General features: G+C 34.4%; 1 protein-coding gene across 5 annotated transcripts in view; it reads left to right on the top strand.

Moving 5' to 3' along the window:
• The window catches only part of SNX8 (sorting nexin 8), a 46,503-nt gene that overhangs the window by 29,819 nt on the left and 2,478 nt on the right, over nt 1-14,206 (top strand). For all 5 annotated transcript variants that reach the window (XM_074281158.1, XM_074281157.1, XM_074281160.1 and 2 more), the window contains exons 5-8: nt 4,491-4,571; nt 6,862-7,022; nt 7,686-7,818; nt 13,063-13,131. In XM_074281158.1, coding sequence (XP_074137259.1) covers nt 4,491-4,571; nt 6,862-7,022; nt 7,686-7,818; nt 13,063-13,131 — 444 coding nt within the window. The remainder of the gene's footprint in view (nt 1-4,490; nt 4,572-6,861; nt 7,023-7,685; nt 7,819-13,062; nt 13,132-14,206) is intronic.

Genomic DNA, 14,206 nt, shown 5'->3' with positions numbered 1-14,206 from the left:
CGATGGGAATTTTTCATCCCACTTGTGTAGTAGAATAAGTATTTTTCCTTCATAAATGTCTTTTACTTTTCATCTCCTTTTCCTATCATTTGTCTTTTGCTTTTGACTTTTAGGCACAGATATATTTTTAATTGCTTATTATTATTTTAAAGTTATAACTGTACATTCATATTTTTACATATTTCCATATGAGTCATGTGAGGAAAAAAATCAGAACAAAAGGGAAAAACCACTGGGCGGGGGGTTAGAGGAAGAAAAAAAGATGAAAGCAGTATATTTTGATCAGCATTCAGCGTCCATAGTTCTCACCAGAAGAGAATGGCATTTTCCATCCAAAGTTTATTAGATCATTAAATTGCTGAAAAGGGCCAACTCTGTCATAGGGATCACACAATTTTGCTTTTGCTTTATATGTTCTTGTCCTGGTTCTGTTTGCTTCACTCAGCATCAGTTCATATACATATTTCAAGTTTTTTTTTTTTTTTTAATCAGCCTGTTCACCATTTTAAAATTTTCAGTAGTATTTAATTTTTCCAATTACTTGTAAAAATAGTTTTTAGCATTCATTTTTGTAAGACTTTGTGTTCCACATTTTTCTCCTTTTCTCCCTCTTCCCCAGGACAGCAAGTAATCTGATATAGGTTAAATATGTACAGTTCTATTAAACATATTTCTATATTTGTCATGTTGTATAAATAAAATCAGACCAAAAGGGAGAAAAAACACAAGAAAGAAAACAAACAAACAAACAAAAAGGTGAAAATGTTATGTTTCAAACCACATTCAGTCTCCATAGTTTTCTCTCTGGATGTGAATGGTATTTTTCATCCCAACTCTATTGGAATTGCCTTGAATCACTGCATTGTTGAGAAGAGCCAAGTTCATCACACTTGATCATTACATAATCTTGTTATTATGTATAGTGTTCTCCTGGTTCTGCTCACTTCACTCAGCATCAATTAGTTCATGTAGGTCTTTCCAGGCTTTTCTGAAATCAGTCTGTTCATCATTTCTTATAGGACATAATATTCCATTATATTAACATACCATAACTTATTCAGCCTTAATTTTCATTTCTCTAATCAGTAATGATTTAGAGCTTTTTTTCATATGACTAAAAGTAGCTTTAATTTTTTCATCTGAAAACTGTTCATATCCTTTGACTATTTATTAGTTGGGAAATCACTTGTATTCTTATGAATTTAACTCAGTTCCCTAAGTATTTTAGAAATGAGGCCCTTGTTAGAAACACTGAATGTAAAAATTTTTTTCCCAGCTTTCTGCTTCCCTTCTAATCTTGACTACATTGGCTTTGTTTGTACAAACCTTTTTAATTTAATATAATCAAAATTAACCATTTTGCATTTTATAATGTTCTCTTATTCTTCATTGGCCATAAATTCTTCTCTTCTCTACAGAACTGACAAGTAGACTGTCCCTTGCTCTTCTAATTTGCTTATAGTATCAAGAAGGTGGATTTCTTGTGATTGCCTGAAAGAAATTTACCTCATGCTGAATACTCATTTGAGACCTATGCCTAGTTATTTCAATATAGCATTTAGACTTATTTTTGTTAGAAATGCTGCATATTTTAATTGTAATTGTAATCAATGGTAGAATTTAAAGACTATTTACATACAAATATATCCCTTGAATCATGTAGTTATATGTATTCCAAGTGTAATTAAAACAACCAAAAAAAGGTATTTAGATAGAAAATCAAACACTATGGTGGTTTTATTGATTTTTTTTTCTTTTACGTAGTTATCACTTCCCAGTTGACTCTATATCACACAAAATCTTTTCTCATAACAAAAAAAATAGCAAAACAAAAAATAAGCAAAATAACTTATGCAATTGCCATGTTTTTAACCTTTTTTTTTTTTTTTTAAACTAACAAAAATCTAGTGGTAATTTGAGAATCAGACTTGTGGGAAATAGACAAAACTCATTCAATAAGCAAGTCTGTCATTAAGCATTTATAAAGTGCTTGCTAAATGTTAAGCTCCATACCAGTCACTGGGGATACAAAATTTAGAGTAAAAGACAGTTTCAGCTTTCAAGGAATTACAGTTTAATAAGGAAGACAACAAACAAACAAATATGTATAAATATATACAAATATGTATAAAATACAAATTGTGTGTTATATACACACACACACACACACACACATACATAAACACACACACAGAGCTTCTTTAAATAATATAAATGGGAAATAACTAAAAGAGAGAAGGGTCTGGAATTAAGAGGGGTTGGGAAAATCTTGCCATAGATGAAAAAAATTTTAGTTGAGACTTCAGCCAGGGAAGGCCGTATGTAGAGATAAGGAGGAAGAACATTTTAGGCATGGAGAATAGCCAGAGAAAATGTTCAGAATCAAAAATGTAGTGTCTTGATTATGACACAGCCAGGAAGGCTGCTATCAGTGGAAAGGAAGAATATATACTAGGAAGTAAGGTGTTAAAAAATTGGAAGTGTAAGAGAGAATTGAAATACTTTGAATGCCAGATAGATGATTTTGTATTTGATTCTGGTGGTAATAGGGAGCCACTAGACTTTGATGATGAGATGGTTAGGCTTATACTTTAAGAAAATCATTTTAGTGTCTGAATGGCAAGACTTGAGACAAGGAAGACAAATCAACAGTAATATATGCAGTAGTCCAGGTGTCAGATAAGGCCTTGGATTAAAGTAGTGAAAGTGTCAGAAAAGAAAAGAAGGCTTAACAGGCCATGTTGCACAGATGAAATCAGCAGGCCTTGGCAATTTGCATATGGTAAGGTGAGAGACAATGAGGAATCCAGGATGGCGTCTAGGTTTCACATCTAAAGGACTGAGAATATAGTGGTGTGTTCCAGAGTAATAGAGAAGGTAAGAGGGTAAAGGGATAAGGAGGAAAGATAATAATTTTGCTTTTAGACATATTGAATTTCAGGTATTTATTGGGCATCTAATTTAAGGTGTCAAAGATAGCTAGAGATGCAAGATTAAAGGTCAGTCAAGAGTTTGGAGCAGGAAAGGTAAATTAATATAAAGATGGTAATTAAATCCATGGAAGCTGATCAGATCCTCAAATGAAGAAGCGTAGAGAGAAAAAAGGGCCTAGGATAGAACACTGAGGACATGTTCTGGAGGAGAATCCAGTAAAGAAGAAAGAGAAGGCGTGATCAGATAAGTAGGAGGAAAACCAATGGAGAGTGGCGTCCCAAAAATTCTAGAGAGAAGAGAATATCATTTAGGGAAGTGATCACAGAGGCTATAGAGAAGAGAAGTCAAGGAGAATGTTAACTGAGAAAAGGCCACTGGATCAGATAACTAAGAAATCTTTTGGTGAAATGATGAAGTTGGGGAAACTAGACATTATCTGGAGTATTGCTGATTAAAAATATTGCTCAAAGTTTTACAAAGTAGACTCTAAGATGTACATCTTTAGAAGAGAATTTCAACTTTTTGAAATCTAATAATGGCCTCTAGGGAAATAGCATATGAAAACACTTTGTATATATTTTAAAGCCCTATTCAGGCAGGAATATAATGTTCTGTTTTAGCTTTCTGGAGGTGTTTGGACTAGCCATGGTCTCAGTTGGGGAAGCAGGAAGACGGGCCAGCCACCATGAGGCTGATGAAGAAGGTTTCTCTCATCCAGTCCTTGTTAGCTCTTATGTGCACTTATAATTACATCATCATAGGTGTCAATCTTGTAGAACTATATTAAGTACTAAGTACAGGTACTGAACTAGAGAACTGTTAATCATCATGCTAAACTAGCTAACCATTGAATTATCAATTCCACCTTGTTTCAAGTATGCTTCTCCAGAGTTCTGGCTCTCTACACAGAAGTAATCTTTTATAGATCATATACTCATCTATGATTTATGAGAGATTATGTTGTATAGAGGTTTGCTGTTCTACAAGTCAAGATAAGGTGGATTCAAATCCTTCCTGTGACTCATATTCTTTATGTTACTTACTATGTGTGCAATTTACTTCACTTCAGTGCTCCTGGCAGCTCTGATGCTCTTAAACTACCCAGTGGCTGTTGAGCTATCTGTATTGGTGGAATTTGTTTGACACAGAGTTTCTATCTGACACTGAAATACAATGCTAGTTCCATAGTTCTCTTTCTGGATGCAGATGACTCTTACCATTACAAGTCTATTGGAATTGCCTTGAATCATCTCATTGTTGAAAAGAGCAAAGTCTTATATTATGATCTTCTCTAGGTCTTTTGCTTTAGTCACATGTGCATGTTTCCATATAGCTGTACTGACTATAACAATTTAATTATAATTTGTCATTTAATTGTAACAATTAAAAATTTAAAGAGGAAGAGATGATTAAAAAATTGTTTGCTATTTGATGGCAAGGGAAACACTCCTCTCTATTAAGGGAGGGCTATCTCTTTCCTTTAATTGGTAAATTACTCTGAAACTTTCCTTTTTTAAGTAATAGAAGGTTATATTTATTCTTTGTTTCTTTTCCAGGATGTACAGAATAAACTAAAGGAATCAGTGCAATGTGTTGGAGATGAATTCATGATTTGTAAACTGGCTACTCGAGCCAAGGTATTTTTTACATTGTGACTTCTTTATCCCAAAATATAAATCAACAGGTCATATTTTGTATTGAAAGCAATTCAAATTCAGTATTATATTTTGGATTTTTCTTCCTAACCATCTTCCTTACTTTAAAACAAAAAGGAAGAAAACCATATCTTAAAACTTTATCATTGTTTTTCTTTCTTAAGCCACTTTATTTTTAAGGATTTAAATTCTTAGGTTAGAATTCACAAATCAGATGTCTTATGATAATATTTGACCATGTTAGCACTGGATGAGGCTGAGAGAGGTAGAATAAGCGAGAGGAAAGAAAAAGAGAAGTCTTTTCTCATGTAAGAGGCTATTTATAAATTTGAATTTGGGAAGCAGCTAGGTGGTGCAGTGGATAGAGCACCAGCCCCTAATTCAGGAGGACCCAAGTTCAAATATGGTCTCAGACACTAAACACTGCCTAGCTGTGTGACCCTGGGCAAGTCACTTAACCCCAGCCTCAGGGGGGAGGGGGGGATATATATATATATATATATATAAATTTGAATTTGAACCTCATTGGGTGCTTTTTGATGTTTTCCTTTAAATTCAACACTTTTCTATTGCTTTTTAAAATAAACATTTTTAAAAATAGAATTTTATTTTTCCAAATACATGAAAGATAATTTTCAACATTCCCCTTTTTAGAATTATGTGTTCCAAATTTTTCTCCCTTTCCTCCTCCTATCCCCCCCCAAGACAGCAACAATAAATATAGGTTAAATACGTGCAGTTCTTCTAAACTTATTTCCATATTTGTCATGTTATGCAAAAATATTAGATCAAAAGGGAAAAAAACACAAGAAAGAAAAAAAAACAACAAGCAAACGACAACAAAAAGTAGAAAATCCTATGCTTTGATTCACATTCAGTCTCCATAGTTCTCTCTGGATACGATTGGCTCTTTCTAATCTATTGGAATTGCCTTGAATTACTTCATTGTTGAAAAGAACCAAGTCCATCACAATTGATCAACATATAATCTTGTTGTTTTCTTGTGTATAATGTTTTCCTTGTTCTGTTCGCTTCATTTTGCATCAGTTCATGTAAGTCTTTTCAGGTTTTTCTGATATCAGCCCTGCTCATAATTTTTTTTTAATAGTTTTTATTTACCAGATATATGCATGAGTAATTTTATAGCATTGACAATTACCAAACCTTTTGTTCTAATTTTTCCCTTCCTTCTCCCCCCCCCCCCCCAAGATGGCAGGGTGACCAATACATGTTAAATATGTTAAAGTATAAATTAAATACACTATATGTATACATGTCCAAATTGTTTTGTTGTACAAAAAGAATCGGACTTTGAAATAGTGTATAATTAACCTGTGAAGGAATTCAAAAATGCAGGTGGACAAAAATAGAGGGATTAGGAATTCTATGTAGTGGTTCATAGTCATCTCCCAGAGTTCTTTCGCTGGATGTAACTGGTTCAGTTCATTACTTCTCTATTGGGATTGATTTGGTTCATCTCATTGTTGGAGAGGGACACGTCCATCAGAATTGATCATCATATAGTATTGTTGTTGAAGTATATAATGATCTCCTGGTCCTGCTCATTTCACTCAGCATCAGTTCATGGAAGTCTCTCCAGGCCTTTCTGAAATCATCCTGCTGGTCATTTCTTACAGAACAATAATATTCCATAATATTCATATATCACAGTTTATTCAGCCAATCTCCAGTTGATGGGCATCCACGTAGTTTTCAGTTTCTGGCCACCACAAAGAGGGCTGCCACAAACATTCTTGTACATACAGGTCCCTTTCACTTCTTTAAGATCTCTTTGGGATATAAGCCCAGTAGTAACACTGCTAGGTCAAAGGGTATGCAGAGTTTGATAACTTTTTGCTGCTCATCATTTCTTATAAAACAGTGATATTCTAATACATTCATATACCACAACTACTCAGCCATTTCTGACCTGGAATTCTCAACCACTCAATTTCTAATTCCTTTCCACTACAAGGGTTGCTATGTACGTTTTTTGCTCACCAAAATTTTTTTGTAGGGCCATTTAGTTAGTATTTTTGGTGGATAAGATGTGATTTGTCTTTCTCCTCTTTCAGAAGAGAAGAAATACAGAATTAGGGAAATGCCTTCAGATTTTTATTCTTTGGACTTTGGCTCTATGTTTGGCTAGACCAAGAAGTGATTAATGTCCCTGTTGGTGATATAGTTAATTAACTTATGCCTTGTGAGAATTATCTCAAGTTCACCAACATTTTAAAAAAAATTCTCCTTCCTTCTTTTTTGACTGTTTTAGGACTTTCTCCCAGCTGACATCCAGGCACAATTTGCTGCCAGTCGAGAACTGATCAGAAATATCTATAATAGCTTCTATAAGCTTAGAGATCGGGCTGAAAGGATTGCATCCCGAGCCATTGATAATGCTGCTGACCTCCTCATTTTTGGAAAAGAATTAAGGCAGGTATCAGAAGAAAGCTCCATAATAAGAAATTCTGAAGATTTTGAGTTTAATGAAGCATTGTCCAGTGAAAAGATTGTTGAATTTGGAGTCAAGATGATTGTGTTGAAATCCAGCCTCCCACTTTTGTTCACTTTGTGACCGTGGTCATGTTATTTAACCTCTCCACGCCTTAGTGGCATCATTTTAAAATTGGGGATAATTATAATGGTTAACTGTCTCAGAGAGTGTTCAGGAGTATCAAATGAAATCAAGTTTAGGAAGCACTATATTAGTATCTCCTCATAATTTTGTGACTTGGGAATAATGTGTTTTAATATTCTGAAGAATGACCATTTCTTGATTTAGAGTCAACCAAAGTAAAAGTTCCAGAGGGCCCCAGGAATCCATTGGTGTTTTTGAGATGTCAGAGGAAAAAGGAATAAGTTCTCCAGCATGTGGGGTGGACCCTTAGTTCTGAATATAGGGGAAGGCATGAACAAGAGTAACTTAAAAGAGGCAAACATGGATGGGCTACCATCTGCCTCACTGAAGAGATCTGCAAAGATAATGAACCTAGAAATCCATTTGAATATTTGTATGCATATAATTATTAGTTGTCAAACTTTAATTTAGTAAAATTCAGAGTTTGATGAATGAAAATTCTTCTCTCTTTTACTCAGTGCTTTAGGATCTGATACAACACCACTTCCCTCCTGGGCCACAATGAATAATAGCACATGGGGGACCCTAAAACAGGCCTTAAAAGGCCTTTCTGTTGAATTTGCACTGCTGGCTGATAAAGCTGCACAACAGGTAAGTGTGTCTGGAATCTCTTAATGTTGCTTTTTTTTTCTTCCCAATGGTATTTTGTTTTTCCAAATACATGAAAAGATAGTTTTCAACATTTTTTTTTTCCCCAGAAGGAAGGTTTATTTAAGAGAAGAGTTTATAGACAAAAAAAAAAATCACAGATAAAATAGGCATACCAGGAATAGCAAATATGAAATAGAGTTAGGAGAGCTTATAGTTAGCAAGAAAAAAGACAAGTTCCCTTGGGAAACTCACAGTTAACCAGCAGAAAGTACTTCATGAGGTAGGAGAAAGTCATTGACTGGAAGATTAGACTAACCAGGGTTAACTAGAATAAGGAGAAAGATACCATTAAAGGGAAGGCACTATGAGAGAAAGAGAGAGATTAAAGAATCTCATACTGGGTTTAGTGCTGAAAAAAACTTTAATTTTTTTTAAATAAAATAATTTTTTAATGCATCAACATTTGTAAGATTTTGTGTTTCAAATTTTTTTCTTCTCTCCCTTAACCTTCCCCCTCCCCAAAATAGCAAACAATCTGATATGGGTTAAACATGTGCAATTCTTTTATTTATTTATTTATTTTTAATTTGATTTTTTTATACTTATAACATTTTCTTTGACAGAAAATGCATAGGTAATTTTTTTTAACAACATTATCCCTTATACTCCCTTCTGTTCCAAATTTTTCCCCTCCTTCCCTCCACCCCCTCCCCTAGTATCTTATAGTATATCCTAGGTACAATATATATGTGCAGAACCGAATTTTGTTGTTGTTGTTGTTGTTGCAAAGGAAGGATTGTATTTGGAAGGTAAAAATAATCTGGGAAGAAAAACAAAACAAAACCAATGGTCACAGTTTACACTCATTTCCCAGTGTTCCTTTTCTGGGTGTAGCTGATTCTGTCCATCACTGATCAATTGGAATTGGATTAGCTCTTCCTTATGTTGAAGATATCCACTTCCCTCAGAATACATTCTCATACAGTATCATTGTTGAAGTGTATAATGATCCCCTAGTTCTACTCGTTTCGCTCAGCATCAGTTGATGTAAGTCTCTCCAAGCCTCTCTGTATTCCTCCTGTTGGTCATTTCTTACAGAACAATAATATTCCATAACATTCATATACCATAATTTACCCAGCCATTCTCTAATTGATGGACATCCATTCATCTTCCATTTTCTAGCCACTACAAAAAGGGCTGCCACAAACATTTTGGCACATACAAGTCCCTTTCCCTTCTTTAGTATTTCCTTGGAATATAAGGCCAGTAGTAGCACTGCTGGGTCAAAGGGTATGCACATTTTGATAACTTTTTGGGCATAATTCCAGATTGCTCTCCAGAATGGTTGGATTCACAACTCCACCAACAATGCATCAATGTCCCAGTTTTCCCACATCCCCTCCGACATTCATCATTATTTGTTCCTGTCATCTTAGCCAATCTGACAGGTGTGTAATGATATCTCAGAGTTGTCTTACTTTGCATTTCTCTGATCAATAGTGATTTGGAACACTCTTTCATATGAGTGGAAATAGTTTTAATTTCATCATCTGAAAATTGTCTGTTCATATCCTTTGACCATTTATCAATTGGAGAATGGCTTGATTTCTTAAAATTAAAGTCAATTCTCTGGAACCTTTACCTGTAAAAATGTTTTCCCAATTTGTTACTTCCCTTCTAATCTTGTTTGCATTAGTTTTGTTTGTGTAAAACTTTTTAATTTGGTGTAATCAAAATATTCTATTTTGTGATCAATAATGGTCTCTAGTTCTCCCTTGGACACAAACTCCTTCCTCTTCCACAAGTCCGAGAGGTAAACCGTCCCATGTTCCTCCAATTTATTTATGATTTCGTTCTTTATGCCTAAATCTTGGACGCATTTTGATCTTATCTTAGTATGTGGTGTTAAATGTGGGTCCATGCTTAGTTTCTGCCATACTAATTTCCAGTTTTCCCAGCAGTTTTTGTCAAATAATGAATTCTTATCCCAAAAGTTGGGATCTTTGGGTTTGTCAAACACTAGATTGCTATTTTTATTCACTATCTTGCCCTGTGAACCTAATCTATTGCACTGATCATGTGCAATTCTTTTAAACATATTTCCATATTTTTCTTGTTGTGTAAGAAAAATCAGACCAAAAGGGAAAAAAAAGCATGAGAAAGAAAAAGCAAATGAACAACAATGAAAATATTATGCATTGATCTACATTCAGACTCCATAATTCTCTCTCTGTATGGGGATGGCATTTTCTGTCACAAGTCTATTGGCATTGCCTTGGATCACTGCATTGCTGAGAATAGCAAAGTCCATCACAAATGATCTTCACTTAATCTTGCTGTTACTGTGTACAAGGTTCTCCTAGTTCTGGTCACTTCTTTGAGTATTTATTTTTAAGGAATGATCTTTATATAATCTTTAGAAACATCTTTCTTAGATAGAATTTAAAGTTTTGAGTCCAGTGAAAGAGAAATGCTTTCTTCTGTATAATCTTTATAAATTCCAGGTAGCTTAGTTGTGCCAGTTGAGCTTTTTGTTGTTAGCAAAAATAAATTTGGGTTGGATTTCTTGAGAGAATTTTCTTTGCTGGAGATTAGAAGGCATAAGCCAGTCTTAAAAATGTAACCTTGAAATCTCTAGACTGTTATTCCTTGATGAACCTGAAGCTTTCTATTTTCCTAACTATCTGTATAATTTGTTTTAGGTTATGCAGTGACCTAGTTCATCAGAATGTAACTAAGCCCCCAGTGTTGCCTCTTTTTTAGATCCTACTCAGTAAAGCTACTGAAAATGCTTTTGCAAAAGCCATTTGCTATTTTTAGAAGTCAATGTAGAATTTTAAAAGCTGTCAGTACAAGGATATGAGAAATAAAGAAGGTTCAGTTGTGTGCTAGTTTTATTATAAAATTTATCATGGGATTTTGGGGAAGAGGGAGTCTGTTGCTCTTTCCATAATGTATGGTTTTGACTTGCAGGTAAATAATGAAAATAATGTTTGAATATTTTTAAAGCTCTGCTGCCATCTTTGATTTCCAATTCCATAGTTAACTTATGTGGCAAGAAATGCAGTTAACCAAAGTGTCATGATCTGAGTCATATATCAAAGATTTAGGGGCTTTCCCATTTAATAGTTGGGTGATCCTAGATGAGTAATTGGTTTTGTTTGTAGACCTGGAAAGTTCTGGGTTTCCTTCTTGTTTTGCTGTTATCATGTTTATCTTTTTTTTCCCCTTTAAATAGTCATTACCTTTGGGCATCAGCTTATGCCAGTGGCCACCATGTATAATCCTGCAGATTTGTAGACCCATGAGTTATCCCCTTATTTTGGAGAGTTGGGAAATAGAAATGGAGAAGTATGAATTTGTTTAAATTTTAGATAACAAGAGGCATTTTGACCTAATGGGTAGAGTACTGAATCTGTGATTAGGAGAATCTTATTCTGGCCTTTCAGTTATCAATTATTCTGTTAAGAATGTAGTATCTTTTGTGCAGAATGACTCTCAATTATGCCCATATCTTTACTAGGCTTCAATTTCCTCATTTGTGAAATAAAAGTGTTCCTTTACATAATCTTTAAGGGATCTTTCAATCGTGGGCTAATATAGTTAAAGACTGTTTTGATTCGTAATGTCTAGAGGCCTACTTTTGGGGGGAACAGCCGGAAGTAAAATGTAATTTTCTTATGTTCTTTTAGGAATAATGATGAATGAGTTATAGAAAATTTTTCTAAATATTTTCTACTTTAATTGGCACCCTTATGACTTTTTAGGCATGTCACAATAAAATGTATGATGATGAGGAGAAAATTATTGTGATTTAGAAGTACATAGTGTTTCTTGGTTATAAAGTTGGATTTTTAAATTTGGCTGGCACACTGAAATTCTATGGCCTTATGGCTCCAAGTATTACTATGTAAACTGGACTCAGTGGTAAATTGTAGGATTTAAAGTAAGAGCTGCAGTTTACCATCTTCTCTAATTCAGTAAGGAAGTTTTCACTTTTCTCTCATTAGTAACATGGGAATACTATGTACTCTCCCAGCTTATCAGTTCTCTGCTCTCCATGTTTCACATATTTCTTAATGTCTCATTTTACCCATTAAGCCTTATTACATAAACTCACTGTGAGGTAGATTTTAGATTTGAAAAGTCTAAGGGATTTCAGAGAGCATAGAGTTCAATCTGTTCTGTGACACATTTTATAATAGTGTGGTGATAGCTGGTGAGTGTGTGTAAATTGAAAAGGAAGTATTTTTACTTGCAATCCAACTCTAATTTCATGTACATTGTCTTAGTAGAAAGAGAGGATTCAGTGTTATAGCTAATTGCTAGTTGCTGTGAAAAGTCACTTGAAAGCTCCAGTCATTGGCTTATACCGCAGTTTTGTACTTCTTAAAGTTTGGGGCTTAAAGCATTTGTACCAATTTAATAGATCCCAGGTTCCATAGCTGGATAATTGAGCCTGACTGCAAGTCCAGTGGTTCCTTTTTCCTGCGTCACTTTCAAAATAAAAAAAGAAGAAGAATCAAATCAAGTAGACAAGCATTTATTAAGCACTGTATGGAATAGGCACTGTGTTAAATACTGGAATTACGAAGAAAGGCAAAAATAGTCCTGGTTCTCAAAGAGCCCAGTCATATAGAATTAAAATAATGAATTATTTTTCCTTTTACCTTTGATGCTTGGGGATTAAGAAGATGACAATAAAAGTTTTAAGCTGAGATAGCAAAGTATTGAGCAGAAATGGACTGATATCAGTAAAAAGAGCTCTGGATTTGGAATTAGTATATCTAAGTTTAACAATCACTTCTTCTGTTTATGCCTGCATAACCTTGGATAATTCACTTATAAGCTTTATGGGTCTCAGTTTCGTCATTTATGAAATGAGAGGATTGGACAGAATCTCTAAGGTCTAAATCTAAGCCTCTGATTCCTTTTTTTTTTTTTTTTTGGCTGAGGCAATTGAGATTAAGTGACTTGCCGAGTCACACAGCCAGGAAGTGTTAAGTTTCTGAGGCCAGATTTGAACTTAGGTCTTCCTGACTTCAGGGCTGGTGCTCTATCCACTACACCAACTGGCTGTCCCTTTCCAATTCTATTAAAGGATGATTCCAGGTTGACTCTAGGTGGGGGTTGGAAAGAGGCTCTAGGTAACAAGTAAGTTTTAAATATGTTAATGATGAGTTTCTCCTGGGGTTTATCGGTATGATGGATGTGCTAATTAATTTACTCCTTATTTTCTAGGGTAAACAGGAAGAGAATGATGTGGTGGAGAAATTGAATCTTTTCTTGGATTTGCTCCAGTCCTATAAAGTGAGTTTTGGCTTCTCCAAGAGAGAGAGCTTCTCAGAATGGTCTTGTGACCTTTTCAGGGTATAATTTTTTTTCTAAAGATATAGAAAATTAGTATAGAAGTCGATCTTAGAGCAAAATGAAAAGTAGAACATAGTACCATTTCCTATGGTGGATTCATTGCATTATCTGTGTCTTTTGGAAAATTATGCATTTTCTGTTATATTACATGATCAAGGAAAGAATGGATGATTAACCTGGAAAAGAAAAGAGTGGGATGGGAGAGAGATACATAATAAATTGTTAAATATTTGAGAAATTCTAAAAAGAAGAACAATTAGACATTTTCTCTATAGATTTGGAGGGCAGAACTGGTTTGATATTTTATAGGAATACAGATTTTGACTCAATAAAGACATACTTAAAACAATTTGAGGTTTCTACAAGGGGAAGTATTGAAGCATAAAGTAGTTGACATAGGTAATATAGGTGGGATTACTACATGGGTGATTGAGTTAAATGGAATTGTTAGAGGACTTCTGATATCCCTTCTAATATTAAGATTCTATGTTTATCTCTCTTGATGAGATTCCCAGTTGGGGGATTCTCCAAAATACCCTGGCTTAAAATACCTGAAGATGCATGTCAGAAATCTTCAGTATTTCTACTTTTGGGTACTTGCCCTTCAAAAATTTGCTGGCAATTTAACTACTGTCTATAAGTTACCTCATCTTTATTCAGCTTCTTTGACCACTTTCTGATTTCCTTTCAAAACTCAAACTGTATGTTTAGGACCTGAGTTCAAGATCTTTGTTGAATTTGCACAGTCAACTCTCACAGAAATCATGTTCCTTATGCATCTTGTGAGCACAAGGTGAATCAAAGGTGTCTTTTTATTGGTTTTTGACAAAGAGAACCTTTTTTTTTTTTTTGTAAATTTTTCATATTGGGAAATTTTGGAAAACTTATTTTAAAGACATTCTCCCACTCTATCCTCCCCTTTCAGTAGCTTTCTCTCCCCAGGAAGTGAAGGGAAAGTATTATTTTGTATTTGAATTCCTCTTCAGTTGACTGTTGGTGGGGGATAGAGAGGTAT

The sequence above is a fragment of the Sminthopsis crassicaudata genome, chromosome 1 (assembly GCF_048593235.1).
Source record: "Sminthopsis crassicaudata isolate SCR6 chromosome 1, ASM4859323v1, whole genome shotgun sequence".
Lineage (NCBI taxonomy): Eukaryota > Metazoa > Chordata > Mammalia > Dasyuromorphia > Dasyuridae > Sminthopsis > Sminthopsis crassicaudata.
The sequence above is the reverse complement of the archived record's forward strand: the minus strand, read 5'-3'. Positions and strand labels throughout refer to the sequence as shown.